Here is a 15,177-nt window from a genome sequence, read left to right on the forward strand (position 1 = left end):
CTCTATGTCCTCCCATGTGACCTGAGCCACAATCCCCAAATTGATGAATAATATCTGTACTTGTGTCTTGTGAAATTGTTCTGAGTACTAAGTTCAAGTACTTAGATAAGCACCCTGCACACCGTGGGTACTGTGTCAGGGGAGTTTATTCATCACATTTTGCTTGCCTGAATGACTGCAGTACTCAAATATGGAGATCTGAGCTTTGGCACTCAGACGTTGCCCCTCCCCTTATGCATTTCCTTTTAAGTCTTTGGGCCTTCACGCTTGTTTCTGAAGAGTTTCACTGCTGACTCTTCAACCCTCAGATTATGGACCTAATATTGGAGGAAGCTGACTGACTCGCCATGGGCACTTTATTCACTAAAGGCAGGGGGGCTGCAGGAGTGGGTGCACACTGGACCTCAGACTCTGAGGGAGGCCTAGAACTTGTGATGCTGCAAGTGGCCGTCATGGCCTTCCAAGTCACTCCAAAGTAAAACTTGGCATCCTCACAGCCCATCAGATAAGGACAGTGTCACCTTCCTTCTGCCACGCATAACTCTCTAGAGAAATCGGCTTCGCGGAGACTCACTTCCAAGGATGTGCACTGTCAAGCCACATTGCCACATGCACTATTGAAGGAGAAAGGAACAGAGCCAAGCAGGACAGCTGTGTCCTTACACCTGGCTGGCCGTCCTCACAGCCTGCGTGCCCAAGCCCAGGCTTGCCTTCCCTTCTCTCTCTGCAGCTGAGGAAGGAAGGAGCACTTTGCAGCTCCTCACAGGTTAGGAGCTGAGGCTGGCACTATGGGGCCCAGTGATGGGACCAGGCAAGAGGTAGCATGCGCTCTCTGTCAAGTCCTGCAGGGAGTGAAGGCTGTCTGGAAGGGAGAATGGGAAGATGGGCCGGGGGCTGTGGGGGGGGGGGGGGGGGGGGTGGGGAGAGGCACTTGTCCTGGGAGTGGCCCAGTGTGAGAGTGGGAAGGAGCCTGTGGTTTTGAGATGCTCGGGGGTGGGGGAGGAAGGCAGTGAGATGACTCAGAGGATCAAAGCCTGATGACCTGAGTTTAATCCCCAGGGCTCACCCAAAGGAAGGAGTAAACTGACCCCCTGCATGCCGTCCTCTGACATCTGCACACACACATCTGCACACTATCTATACACTTACACATGTGCACATGGATCTATACACACATAGGCACATACATTTATGCACACATATTTATGCACACATGAATATGCACACACATCTCTACACACATATGCACACTATCTATACACACACATGTGCACACACATTGGTACACACATGTGTATGCACACACAGAGAAAGACTTGGAGTTAGCAGTCTTTTGCTAGAGTTTTTTGGTTTTTTGAGACAGAATTTCTCTGTGTAGCCTTAGCTGTCCTGGACTCACTTTGTCGACCAGGCTGGCCTTGAACTCACAGCAATTCGCCTGCTTCTGCCTCCCGAGTGCTGGGATTAAAGGCGTGCATCACCACGCCTGGCTCGAGTTAGCAGTCTCTGAAACCAGCTTCTACACACCCTTCTGAGCAACTTTGGGAAAGTTATTCTGCCTGAGTGTCCCGGTAAAATGGTCTGACAGTAGAAAAAGGGTGTGGGAAAATTGTATGTGGTAATAACTGTTAAGTGTTGGTGTGGTATCTGGCAATTAGGAAAAAATAAGCATAAACAAAATTTAAAAAATGAGACCCACACCAACCTCATCACCAGCCGCAGTGATGGTGGCCACAGCAGCATCTCTGGCATTGAATGCACATTGAAGGTGAGTGAGGAATCCCCTGCAGGTGACCCAGGTTTTCTGGCCCAAGAAGCTGCCTTCTGGGAGATGGCAGTTTAGAAGGTCCGAGATGGCATTGGAGGTCAAAACAATTCTGAGCTAAGGAGCCACCATGGCTCTGAGTATGGAGGAACTTCCATAGACAGAGTTATGCCTGGTTGAGAGAAGTGAGGGGATCAGCAGTGACCCACTAGCCACCAGTGATACTGGAAGAGACGTAGGTACCCTGAGGAGGGGCCCTGTACATACAGGGTCAGAACCCTAGAGAGTGAGCAACTCAAGAAGCAGAAGTGACAGGTCATGGCCATTGTAGCCAGTGGGAGGTGACGGAAGATAAGAGTGATGAACTGATAAAATGGTGACATCAGCAAAGTGGCTTCTCTGTGCAGTGGGAACCGAGGTAGAATGGAAGGACCTCGATGACATAGACCTTGCAGTGTGGCCTTAGACTAGGGAGGGCAGGGCAGGCCATACTCCAGGGAGGCACATGGTGTCCCTAATATGGCTTTGATGGAGCACACGGAAGCCCAGGTTGCTCACACACAGGGCGTACAGACCTCACCTGTTACATCCAGCCCACCCTAGCCTCTGTTCTCACCTGGGTTCTGGATATAACCATGGTTGGCAGGGGAGTGAGGAAAGCAGAGATAAAAACTGGCCACCACACGCTAAACCACTGAGGTTGGGTGATGGAAACCTGAGGGGTACTTGTGTTAAGATTTAAATTTTTCTATATTAAGTTTCTTAGAGGGTGTAGAGGTGGCTCAGCAGTTAAGAGTGTGTACTGTAGCCGGGCGTGGTGGCGAACGCCTTTAATCCCAGCACTCAGGAGGCAGAGGCAGGTGGATCGCTGTGAGTTCAAGGCCAGCCTGGTCTACAAAGTGAGTCCAGGACAGCCAAGGTTACACAGAGAAACCCTGTCTCAAAAATCCAAAAGGAAAAAAAAAAAAAAAAAAAAAAAGGATTGTGTACTGTGCTCGCAGAGGACCCAATTAGGTTCCAAGCACCCACATCAGATGACTTACAACTGTAACGCCCACTCTGATGCCCTCTTCTGGCCTTCTGAGGGCACTGCACACATACATATACATAATTTTAAAAGTTTTTAAATATAAGAAAAAACTGATATGGGGGACAGGGCATTTGTGGCTCATGCCTTTAGTACTTGGGCAAAGGATGCAGGAGGATATCTGTGAGTTCAAGGCCAGCCTGGTCTGATTAGCAAGCTCCAGAACAGCCAAACTACCATGTCTAAAAACAACTGCAACAAAACAGAAATAAATGAAACAAAGCAAAAAAACAAAAAAATAAAAAACAAAAACTGATATGGGGCTAGGAGGTATGACTCAGTGGCAGAACACTTGGCTAATGTGTGAAGCACTGCGTTTCACTTCTAGCTCTGCAGAAAAGAATATGTGGGTAATAAACTTAAATGTGTGGGGCTTGGAAGATGTTTTGAGGTTAGGAAAGCTCACAGAGCAAGCAGGAGGAGCTGAATTCAGATCCCCCAAAACCACACAAAAAACCCAACATGACCTCACACATACCTGTGACCCCAGCATGGCAGAGGACGGAGACACGAGAGTCACTGGGCTCACTGGCTGCCTGCCTAGCTCCAGGTGCAGTGACAGACACTGTCTTCAGTAGAATGGGACACTGGACACCCTCATCTGCCTCTACATTGCTGAACACAGACATTCACCACACACACACGTATAAAAATCATAAAAACCATATGTATGTATTAGCATGCAGTAGATGTTTAATGCCGTGTTTACTTTGTATAATATAAAGTCTAAGTATATAATTTGCACATACATTGTACACACACACACCTCCCCAAGATTAGACCATCTCTCACCCCTCTACCGACATATCTGCTTTCCTCACCAACCTGCGTCTCTGCAGGAGCGAGGTAGGAAGTCTTCCTAGCCCTGCCTTTTACACAGCTGCCAGAATGGCTCTGTTAACACCTGAAACCGATATGGCCCGGCCTCGAGGTCTTGGATAGCTTTCACAGCCCTAGATCCTCCTACCTCCACATCTTGAGGGCCAGAGTTAGGCCTCATCTGTGGCCGGTTAAGACTCGCACCCTTCCATGACTCCCACCTGATGTGCTTTTCTCTTCCTGACGCAAAGAGCTTTTCTCACAGGCACTCTGTCCAACCAGACCTCTGCCTTCGTCCATCTCATGAGTGAGGCGCTCTCAGCTTCCTGAGCTCTATCCCAGTCGCCAGCTGGCTTCTCTCCTCTGTGGCTTCCAAGGTGCCTGACATGTCTGTGCCGTCGCTCTACTCTGCTGTCTCACTGGATGTGACCCCTTTGTGTCCAGGAACAAGATCAGTGGTACCTGGTAAGGCTGCTGTGAATCTTTGCTGGAAGGATGGATGGGTGGATGGATGGATGGATGGATGGATGGATGGATGGATGGATGGGCAGGTGGTAGGTGGGTGAGTGGGTCGGTGGATGGATGGATGGATGGATAGGTGGATGGATAGATAGGTGGATGGATAGGTGGATGGGTGGGTAGGTGGTAGGTGGGTGGGTGAGTGGATGGATGGGTGGGTGGGTAGATGGGTAGATGGGTGGATGCATGCATGCATGCATGGAGAGAGCTGTACTTCGGAGTGGCACCTGAGACTTGGCCCAAGTAACAATTTCTGCAACCAGGGACACCATGGAACTTGAAGCCAGAGTCTTCTTAACTTAATTCTGAGTTCTTGTCCTGAGTCCCTGGCTGTGTCTGCTACGTCCTTGAACGGTCTGGATAAGGGACCTTGATCATAGACACAGAGAGGACCCCACCAAAGCATGGGCACCCAAGAAGAGGGAACAGCAGCAGCTGGGTGTGTAGACAAGTGTCTGTGTGGGTTGTGGGATCCCCTGCTCCCCGAGACACTGTGGAAAGCTTTCTTTCTTTCTTTCTTTCTTCCTTTTAGACTTCATAAAACAGCAATGTTTACTGCAGCATTGGTCATGATAGCTAAGTTATGAAGCCAATCTCAGTGTCTGTAAACAGAGGAATAGATAAAGTATGGTACACATACACAATGGTTTGTTTGTTTGTTTGTTTGTTTGTTTGAGACAGGGTTTCTCTGTGTAGTCCTGCCTGTCCTGGACTCACTTTGTAGGCCAGGCTGGCCTTGAACTCACAGAGATCTGCCTGCCTCTGCCTCCTGAGTGCTGGGATTACAGGTGTGTGCCATCACACCCGGCTCCACAATGGAATTTTTTTCACATTTTAAATTATTTATTAATTCATTCATATTACATCTCAATTGTTATCCCATCCCTTCTATCCTCCCATTCCCCCTCCCTCCCACTTTCACCCTATTCCTCTCCCCTATGACTGTGACTGAGGGGGACCTCCTCCCCCTGTATATAATCATAGGGTATAAAGTCTCTTCTTGGTAGCCTGCTGAGTGCCACCGGGCCTCCCCATCAAGGGGATGTGGTCAAATATGGGGCATCAGAATTCATGTAAAAGTCAGTCCCCACTCTTCACTCACATGTAGAGAATGTCCTGTCCATTGGAAAGCTTTCTTATGAGAGAGGGGGAAGGCAGTTGACGTCAGCAGCTACTCTCATCTGTCCCTGAGACCTTAGTGTCACTGCATCCCCAGACTCAGAGCTGAGTCTCCTGGGCACATTTCATTTCCCATGGCAAATCTGAAGGCCTGGAGGCCCAGGAGAGGAGACAGCTCTTCTGGTTGGCCTACAGCTGAGGCTGCCCAGACCCGATCCTTTTCTGGGGGAGCTGGAGGGTCCTCGGATGCTGTCGGTCTTGTCTCCAGGCCCAGTCTTGCTCTGTCCCTTCCATGGACCACAGGAGCGTTCTGCTTTTCTCTATTAAATTTGTCTTTGCCCCTGGCCAGACTGGGGCATAGATGTATACTCATTATTTTAAAAGTATGCAGCAGAGGTGAGAAAACGGAAGAGTAAGCACACAAGAAGTTGCTTTTCTTTCTTTGGTGTCCCTGGAACTCCTCAAGCGTGGGGCTGGGCAGGGCCAGGGAGTACAGATCTATAGATCCAGTTGGCCAGTAGCCGGACTGCAGGGGATACCAGGGCTGCTGCAGGAAGAGTGGCGCGGCCCCCACCCACCACCGGTCCACCGTGATGCTCAGGGCGGAGATGATGAAGTTGGCTATATTTAATTTTGGTGCCTGCGTCACCTCTGACCACACAGCAGCCCAGGCAGGGCAGGGCAGGGCTGGGGGCGTTTCTTAGGCACCCTGTGAGGGGCTCACTTTCCACTCGAGATGGCACTGTGAAGGGGAAGAAGAGAGCACAACAGAAAGTGAGGTCGTAAGTAGAAAATTGCTTCTGGGATTTCGCATGGCTTCGTCATGGGGCCCTGTCTGGCTGCCGAGAAATCAGTTGATCTGGGAAAGTTCGTTGCAAGCCATGCGCTCTGTCACTATTGGGCGGAGCCAAGAGTGAAGATAATGAAGCCTCGGGTGGCTTTTAGTTCTCAGAGTAAGAGAGGGCAGTGTGGAGGAGGGTGGCTGTGGACACGGCTCCAGGCCACCTGACCAGCCTGAAGCATGGGACCACACAACCCAACCAGGGTGCCCTGTGGCTAGGACACTCAGCTTGGAACATGGCTAGCTGCACCCGCCACTATCTCAGGAGGGAGAGGCCAGGCTGAGGCTGGTTTCCCCCTGACCAGCTGACTGCTGAAGCAAAGCACAGACTGTGCGGGTGTTAAGTGCAACAGCTGATGGCTGCATTAGTCCCATCCTCCCAGCTGCCCTCAGACAAGGGGACAGACACAGGCATTGTCCCTTGCCTAGCCCCTCTTCATCCCGAGCACCTTGGGGACTGACTGGCCTCAGAGAAACCCCTGAAGTGACTGTATTTTCAACACCTTGTCAGCTGTGGAGTTCAACGGAAACTGAGTTTGTGTCTCACTTCTCACCTGAGCCCCCATCCCTCCTCCTTCAGTGAAACCTCTCCTGAGCCTGGGGTGCTGAGGGGCCACCGGCTCTGTCTCCTGCTCACTAGGGGCTCTGAGCTCTCCTCGGCAACTCTGTCTCTGGCCTTGCTTAGGGTTTCTCTTGCATATGGAAGAAAGCTCCCAGTAGCTTCCGAAGGAGTCACAGGGTCCCTCTAGGACCTAGAGCCTAGGCAATGCTCCAAACTTACATTTCTCCTGTTTCCTCCTCCTCCCCTTCTTCCTACTGGGCCACCTCCTTGCTGTCAGCTATAGCAGCTTTGTTCTGTGACAGTGTAATGTAGCCTTTATTCCTGAAGGGTCTAGGGTACCCTATTGAGGGCCACAGGTCCCCCACTCTGCCTGAGGCACAGTTTAGAAGTGTGAAGGATTGGCGCTGTGGAGTGGATGAGGTTGCAACTAGCTATGGCCCCCTAGTGGCAAGATCTGGCGTGGCCCATATGCACCTTGTACCAAGAAGGCTTCTTTTGGAACTGGAAGAAGAGTCCTTATTTAAAAAAAAAAAAAAAAGTGTGTGTGTGTGTGTGTGTCTATGCACATACATGTTTAAGTGCATATGTACCTGTTTAAATGCATATGTACCAGTGCCACCGTGTAGGTGTGGATAGAGGCCAAATAACTTTCAATTCTCTATTTTTTGGGGGGCGGGGGCACTTCGAGACAGGGTCTCTCTGTATAGCCTTGGCTGTCCTGGACTCACTTTGTAGACCAGGCTGGCCTTGAACTCACAGCAATCCACCTGCCTCTGCCTCCTGAGCTCTGGGATTAAAGGCGTGCGCCACCACAACCGGCCTCTGTTCTCTCTTTTGACCCTTACAATTTTCTGTTTGTTTTTGTTTTGGATTTTTTTGAGACAGAATCTCTCTATGTAACAGCCTTAGATGCTATGGAACTCACTGTAGACCAGGATGGCCTCTATCTCACAGCAATCCGCCTGCCTCTGCCTCCCAAGTGCTGAGATTAAAGGTATGTGCCACCACACCCAGCTGAGATTTCTTTTTCTTTTCTCTTTTTTGTTTGGTTTTTCTTATTGAGACAGGGTTTCTCTGTGTAGCCCTGGCTGTCCTGGAACTCACTATGTGGACCAGGCTGGCCTGGAACTCCGTGATCTGCCTGCCTTCCAACTGCTGGGTTTAAAGGCGAGATTTTCTTATCTTATGTGATGAGGGTTTGCCTGATCATACTTCTGTGCACTGTGTGTGTGCAGTACCCATAGAAGCCAGAAGAGGGCAACAGATCCCCTGGGACTAGAGTGACAGTTGTGAGCTACCCAGTGACTAGGGATTGAACCTGGGGCCTCGGAAAGCTTAGCCAGTGCTCTTAGCCAGGTGGCCCTAAGCCATCTCTCCAGCCCTGTGTTGCCCTCTTTTTTTGAGGACTAGCTGGTCCCTGAGCTTCTGGGCAATTCTCCTGTCTTCATCTTCCATATTACTGTAAGAGTGTTGGCATTCCATGTGCTACCACTGAATCTGACTTTTTGTATGGGTTCTGGGCATCGAACTTGGGTCATCAGGCTTCTACAGCAAGTGTTTTTGCCCCCCCCCCCCGAACCACCTTCCTTATTTCTGACAGCCAGGCTGACACTGTGGTTAGGTAGACCTGGGTAGAGAGGGCGCTATGATGATGAGAAAATGGACAGAAAGTGATTTTTTGTTTTTAAGAAAGCATCATTCTTGTGGCCTGAGGAGAAAGGTCAGTAGGTAAAGTGCCTGCCTTGCAAGCATGAGGAAGAGAGCAGGATGGTGTATGCCTGTAACTTAACCACTAGGGAAGCAAGACTGAGGGACCCTGGAGATTGTTGGCCAGCCAGCATAGCCTAATAGGAAAGTTCTAGACCAATATATGAGAGACATAGAAAACCAAGGTGGATTGCTCCTGAGGAACGACGTCCAAGGTTGGCCTCTAGCTTCTTATAAACATATGCACATACATGGCACACACGTACACACTTACACATGTACACATGTAAGCGTGCACAGTCACAACACATGCATGCATATTCACACATATGTACATACATGTGCACACACATATATATCACCCTTTTTTTTTAATCACCTTTTAAAAAATGAACAAGCAACGCTGGGTGTGGTGGTGCATGCCTTTAATCCCAGCACTTGGGAGGCAGAGGCAGGTGGATCACTGTGAGTTCAAGCCAGCCTGGTCTACAAAGTGAGTCCAGGATAGTCAAGGCTATACAGAGAAACCCTGTCTTGAAAAACCAAACTCCCTCCCCTCGACCCCTCACACCCCTCCCCCCCCCCGCAAAAAAAGACAAACAAAAAAATCCAAGCCAGTCAGTATTGGCACACATCTTTAATCCCAGCACTGGAGAGGTAACAGCAGGTGAATCTGTGAGTTTGAGGCCAGCCTGGTCTACAGAGTGAGTTTCAAGACAGGCAGGGCTACACAGAAAAAAACAAACAAAACAACAACAACAAAAAACCTGTCCCAAAAACCAAAACAAAACAAAAACTCCATCTATTCTTTGACTTTAGACTATGGGTAGAGGAGGGTGCAAGAAGACCATGGCTCACCCTTGACAGTGTCCCCAGCAGGCAAGGTGGAGGAGCATCCTCGTCACCACCTTTGTAAGTTCTGTCTGGTACCCTGGTGTTACAGTTCCTAGTCTGGGTGGCTGGTGCTGTGCCAGCCACAGATGGTCCTCAGCAAATGTGACCTTTTTGGTACTGCTGGGAGCCAGTCCTGCCCTGCTGCACACATCCCACACTCCTCTGCAGGGAACCTCTCTCTCTCTCTCTCTTTCTCTCTTTTTCCACACCTGTTGGCAGTAAGGCAAGAAGGGGAAGCTGATTCTCCAAGAGTTGGCTAAGTTCCTACCTCATCCTTGGTGCTGCACAGTTGACATGCAGCCATGAGTACTGGAGTCTCAGACTCTGCCTGCCCCAGGAGGGTGCTTGCCTGTCATTCAGAATGTGAGTGGACTCTGACCCCCACCCCACGCCTGCTGCACAGGCACCCTGCCCTCCTAGGCCGCTTTCTGCTCTGGGCAGCACCTCCCAGGCTGACAGGCATCATGTTAGCATGCTAGCTAATGCAGATCTTCTCACCACTCCAGCTTCCGGGCCAGCAAGGGGGAGGCAGGCCACCTACTCTGGGGTGCCTTGGGCAAGCCTCCTGCCCTCATCATGTCTTGGGCTTTTATGGGCCTCCCAGGGTGGCAAGGGAGACCTGAGACTGTGTGGGTGGTGCAGACACAGCTGGCCAGTCATTAGGAGATACCCACGACGGTCCCCCCACCCCCCGCCTGCTCCAGACATCCTCCTTGAACCCCGACTTCCTGGCCCAAGCTCCTTCCGTTTACCAACAGTAGACAGAGGGGGTGAACCTACTTGCTCCCACCCCCAGCCCAGATCTTGCCCTTCACTCCTCCTATCCCCTTTGAACAGCCAATCCCACACTAGCATCCCCAGTTTGGCTCCCACAGGCCAGCATCCCCACGGTCCAAAAAAGACAGCAAAAGCAGGCAGGCCTAGCTGTCACCATCTTTATTTCCAGTTTCTAGTTTGACAGTCAATGAAAATACGTGCTCAATGACAAATCTACCACCCTTCCCCTACCCCCACCCCCACCGCCTTGAGTGCAACAGGCCATTTCTTCCATATATTATTAACTCTTTGCTAACCTATTTAATACTTTAAATACAAGGACAAAACAATAAGTTACTTCATGGCTGAGGGCTGGTTGGTGCCGGCTGGCAGGCAGGAGTATTGATCTGGCCTGCCCACCTGTCTCCTGTCTGGGATGAGACCTGGAGGCTCCAGTGAGGTAGCAGAATTGTGTATACAGTAATTATTGCCAGGGACCCCCCAGAGCCCACTGCTTCAGTGCTGGGGCCCCAGGACATAGGCAGCAAACCATTCCCCCAATACTGACAGACTCATTTAAATAACATACAACCATAATAAATAAGACCAAAAAGAAGTGTGCCCAAGCTGATCTCTGCCTCAGTTGCCCTGTGTAAAGCAGGCCATAGGCTGGACCCGCTGTCATGCTCTGGTTTGTTGTAGTAGTTGTATTCCTCCCCAACCCTCCTCCCCGCCTCCCCAAGAAATGTCAGACGTGAGAAAGAAAAATGGCTCCACCACGGAGATGTCCAGGGCCCGTCTGTGTGTTTTTCTCTCTTCAGTGGAAGGGGCCGTGGCGATAAAGTTTCCTTGAGTAGGTGAGCAGTGTTGTTATAAACTTGGCCACTTCGATTTTGGTATCATGGAGGCTGGAAACCTGTGAAACAGCAGAGAGGCCCATCTATTAGAAGGACGCCCAACATCAAAGGCAGCCAGCACCCGCCAGGGGCTTTCCGGGGACTGTCCTATACAATGCTCCCAAAAGTCCCTGCCAGGCGGGTTCCGTTTTTGCCTCTACTTCGCAACTGTGGAAACTGAGGCTCAGGTAGAAGTTGGGAGCCCTGGATCCCAAGAACTGAAAGTCCCTAAGTCTGGGTCCCTGCTGCCACGGCGGAGCTGCTCCTGGGTGGGCCCACACATGGGATGTTGAGGCAGGCTGCAGGAGGGGGGCGTAGGGGCGGAGCACGCCTTACCACAGCAGAGGGCTTGCGGGTGCAGAGCCCGTTAAGTATCCTCTGGGTCTTGTAAACGGTGTTGCAACTGGAGATGTTGGTCAGGGAATCCAGGGCTGCACAGAACTGTGGGAGAAGAGGGCAGTTGTGGGGCCTGGCTCAGGAAAGCAGATGGCCGGGCCAGGTGCCTACGGGTGGGAGGAAGAGCCTAAATTATGAGTGAGTGGGTAGCTTCTAGAGAGGCGTTTCTCAACCTGTGGGTCTCAACCCTTTTGAGGGGTCTGCATAGCAGATATTTTCTACGTTTAATATTTACACCATACGGTTCATAACAGTAGCAAAATTACAGTTATAAAGTAACAACAAAGTAATTTTATGGTGGGGGGGGGGGCGTTCATCACAGCATGAGGAGCCGTATTAAAGGGTTGCAGCATTAGGAGGGTTGAGAACCATTGTTCTACAGTTTGCTTTTCCAGTTGATTTCTGTGAGGCAGGCTCTCCTTCTGTAGCCAGCCCAGCCTGGCATTTCCTATATAGTCCAAACTGGCCTCAGACGTATGGTAATCCTCCTGCCTCAACCTCCCAAGTCCTGATATTCCAGGCACGCCTAGCTATGAAGGTTGTTTGACTGTGTGAGTAGGGCTTAGAGAAAACACGCCTACACCGCCACCATATCCCCGCAGCCCCGGCTCCTTACCCCGCCAGCTGCCAGGTCCACACTCCATACCATGCTGCCATTGCACAGGGGAGTCTGAGGAAGCAAAGAGCCAATGAGCAGAGTGGTAACAGAAATCACAGGCCTGCCCCAGCCAGGCCAAGCCCACAAGCACCCCTAATGTAGCATTGAGTCAGGCTTGACAACCCCCTCAACCCCCTAAGCTCCACTGTCTACTCTGCATGAGGAGATACCGCAGGAGATAGAGACCTGGAGCTGAGAGACAGAAACCGACTGAGTGGCTACTGGCAGGGGAAATGTCTTATTTGAAGCTTGCCACAGGGGACCGCCTACAGAGAAGGCCAGAGGGGGGCGGGCGGCGGGTGGTTTGGTAAAGGAGTTGTGGGAGGGGCTGCTGTTGCGATGCAACGGGAGCCTGTAGTATCACGCATCTGTTCTCTGAATGGGACACTATGTTAGGAACACACACATAAGGCCTCAGGTAACCTCCCCGGACCTTACAAAGTGAAGCCTCCGTGGGAGCCTCTGGAGGTGTCAGTAGGGATGACACAGCATCCAGTGTCAGGTTTAGCAATAATCGATGGTCAGACCACCGTGAGCTGATAAGCCAGTGGGAGAGGAGTTGATGCTTACAGAGTCCTCTCACCCAACTGCCTGAATTCGTGACAGGGACATGGCATAGAAAATCCAGTTGGCAGATGCCAAATGGTTCTAGGAAGCTGCTGGCCCTTCCATGCTTTCCTCTGTGGAAGAGTGCTGGGAGCTGGTAGAAGTGAAACTAGGCCCCTAGTGACTCTGGCAACCCCTGCTAGGTCCAGATGTTAGCCATCCTCACACCATTTTGGTTAAACAATGGCCATTTCTGGAAACCACAGTAGTCACTATTCCAGAAATAAAGTAGCCCGTTTTCCTAGATTTTTGTCACCCTTAGCATCCTCCCCACTAACTCCTGCAGACCCCCAATAAAGACTGGCCAGCTGCATAGAGCTTTAAGGATCACCTGGCACTCTTGTTCAGCATGCTTTGACTACCCCTAGCAGGCTTTAAACCCACAACCCAACTCTTCCCTGTCCCCTTAATTAGCTCTAGGCTGTTAGCAGTCTGAAAGCTGTCTGGTTTTCTCATCTAGAGATCTCTCTTCCACAGGTTTTCTTAGATTAAACCTGTCCCATTGTAAAGGTCTTTCATTTGGGGGGACTCTTCACTGTCCACACTGTGGCACCCCCAAACTAGCCTCCCATCCTCCTCACTTTTGAGGCTGGGGACTGGGGGCTTCCTCCATCATTCCCAGGAACCCAGACCCAGCCTGCCCATGCCCTCTTCCGGAGGTGTGTGTGTGTGTGTGTGTGTGTGTGTGTGTGTGTGTGTGTGTGTGTGTTACTCACCCTCTGGTCTTGTGTGATGTTGCTCAGCTCCTCAATAAGCTCCTTAAGGGCCGAAGGGGGAGACATGGATCGCCGCACCGGGCTTGGGGCGGTAAGACCACCAAGGCAGGCGAGAGCCAGGACAGCAGTCACCCAGAGCGCCATGAAGCCCAGAGCCAATCACAGAACCAAGGAGCAGAAGAACTCTGGGGTGGCCTAAGCTGGTGGCTTGTGGCCTGAGCCTGCTGCAGCAGCTTTTTATAAGCGCAAGCGGTGACGCCTCATCCCCTGGTCTCTGCTTTGTTGGGCATTATCTGAAAACCACATCTTTACTCATCTTGATTTTCTTTTTCTTTTTCTTTTGTGGAAAATCCAGTGCTGTCTAAAGGAAAGAGTCTGATTTGGTGGATTTGGTGAGAAGGGTCTGGGACAGAGTTTCCAGGTTCCGGGTGGCTTATTTCCAGGGTGGGCATCGGCAAAGCTAGCTTCCTGCCCAGGCGATTCCACCTGCTGACTGCCCCAAGCTCCTGAGCAGCCAGCCCAATGCTGACCTCTTTGAGTCACTAAGTCCCTGGCAGCCTCGGGGCATGTGGCACTATCAGACTACTGTGAGAGTTGAGGAAGTTTTCTTCTCTTTCCTTTTTTTCCTTCTTCTTCTTTTTCTTTTTCTTCATTTCAGTGGGCATATCTCATAAATCATCAAAGCGATGTATGATTCAGATACAACATTCAAAGAAGACAGAGAGAGTAAGGAGAAATCACTTCCATCCACCCCACTGCTCCTCAGCTTCACAAGTTGGAGGGATTATAGGAGCTCATGATGCCCAAAGGTTCCCCTAGACGCAGGCAGCTCAGGTATTCCCCTGACCTTTCATGTGTAAACTTGTTTTGATGCTAATTCTGCCAATGGGCAGCCTGGGCACCGGCCCACCAGGGCCTTTCCTTGGCTAGTCTGTTGGGACACTATATCTGGGTTGGGTAGGCAGCGCGACGGCTGCTGATACGGTGGAGACTGTGGCGGCCTCACTTGTCTCCCAGTCTCCGCAGAAGCTTCTGTGGCCCTCCAAGGGCCTCAGATTTCCCAGGATATTCAGAATGATTGGAGGGCACCTCCTGGGCCTTTCTCCTGCAGGCAACCTTCTACCACAGATGGCCTTTTCCCTACTCTTTCCTCCCACTGAACTACTCACCTCCTACAGCGGCCACAGCATTTGCCTATTGGGTAGTGATGTCAAGATACATCCTGACCCGCTCCCTCCCTCAGGCCAGCAGCGGCCCTTCATGCCCCTCTTCTTTCTCAGACTCTACCCACCCCCCTCCCCCGACCCATTTCTTCTCCTCAGCGAGACTCCATCTTCTCACAAATGTCCTCCAGGGACTCTGGCGCCCTCACTCTTGCAGGACCTAGCCTTGCCCAGCTCTTTCCATTGGCAAAGGCATTGGCAGCTCTCTGTCCACAATCGGGGCGTCCCCAGTCCTCTACAGACCTGGGAACTAGAAACCCGCCTCTGTCTCCTTGTGCCCCACAGGATTCGAAGTGCCTTGCCTAGCCAAGTGACCCCTATCGGGCCTCAGTTTCTCAGTCTGGACAAAGGGGCAGGTGGCAGATCCCTTGGAGGTCTCCTCGGGGTGGGGGAAGGTGCGGGGAAACACCTTCGTTGGTGCATGGATGAGTCAACGTGCCCCCGCCCCTCAAGAGAAGCAGAAGGCATGAGGGGAGCAGGCGCCCACCCCTCCCCGCGCGTGGGAGAAGGGCGCGCTGGCGCGGCGATGGCCCGCGGAGATAGGGGCGCGGACTTATGTAACGGGAGATGGGGTCGATAACGGGACGCCCGCGCCGCCTCCTCCGTGATCTCC

At 51.4% G+C, this 15,177-nt stretch overlaps 1 protein-coding gene across 1 annotated transcript; it reads right to left on the minus strand.

The window, feature by feature from the left end:
• Positions 1-10,720: 10,720 nt before the first annotated feature.
• Positions 10,721-13,536, minus strand: Il13 (interleukin 13). The gene is made up of 4 exons (XM_051168324.1): positions 13,342-13,536; positions 11,978-12,031; positions 11,302-11,406; positions 10,721-10,985 (listed from the first exon to the last, which is right to left on the minus strand). Exons 1-4 carry the CDS (start codon positions 13,483-13,485, stop codon positions 10,887-10,889), a joined length of 402 nt encoding a protein of 133 aa, XP_051024281.1. The 5' UTR covers positions 13,486-13,536; the 3' UTR covers positions 10,721-10,886.
• Positions 13,537-15,177: the final 1,641 nt, after the last annotated feature.

Source organism: Acomys russatus, chromosome 25 (assembly GCF_903995435.1).
Source record: "Acomys russatus chromosome 25, mAcoRus1.1, whole genome shotgun sequence".
Taxonomy (NCBI): Eukaryota; Metazoa; Chordata; class Mammalia; order Rodentia; family Muridae; genus Acomys; species Acomys russatus.

Excerpts from the sequence above, each read along its gene's own strand:
- Il13 (XM_051168324.1), bottom strand. The coding sequence starts at position 13,485 with ATGGCGCTCTGGGTGACTGCTGTCCTGGCTCTCGCCTGCCTTGGTGGT. Across the intron at positions 11,407-11,977 it reads TGGACCTGGCAGCTGGCGGG|TTCTGTGCAGCCCTGGATTC; the intron begins GTAAGGAGCCGG and ends CTTCTCCCACAG. Across the intron at positions 10,986-11,301 it reads CCCGCAAGCCCTCTGCTGTG|GTTTCCAGCCTCCATGATAC; the intron begins GTAAGGCGTGCT and ends GCTGTTTCACAG.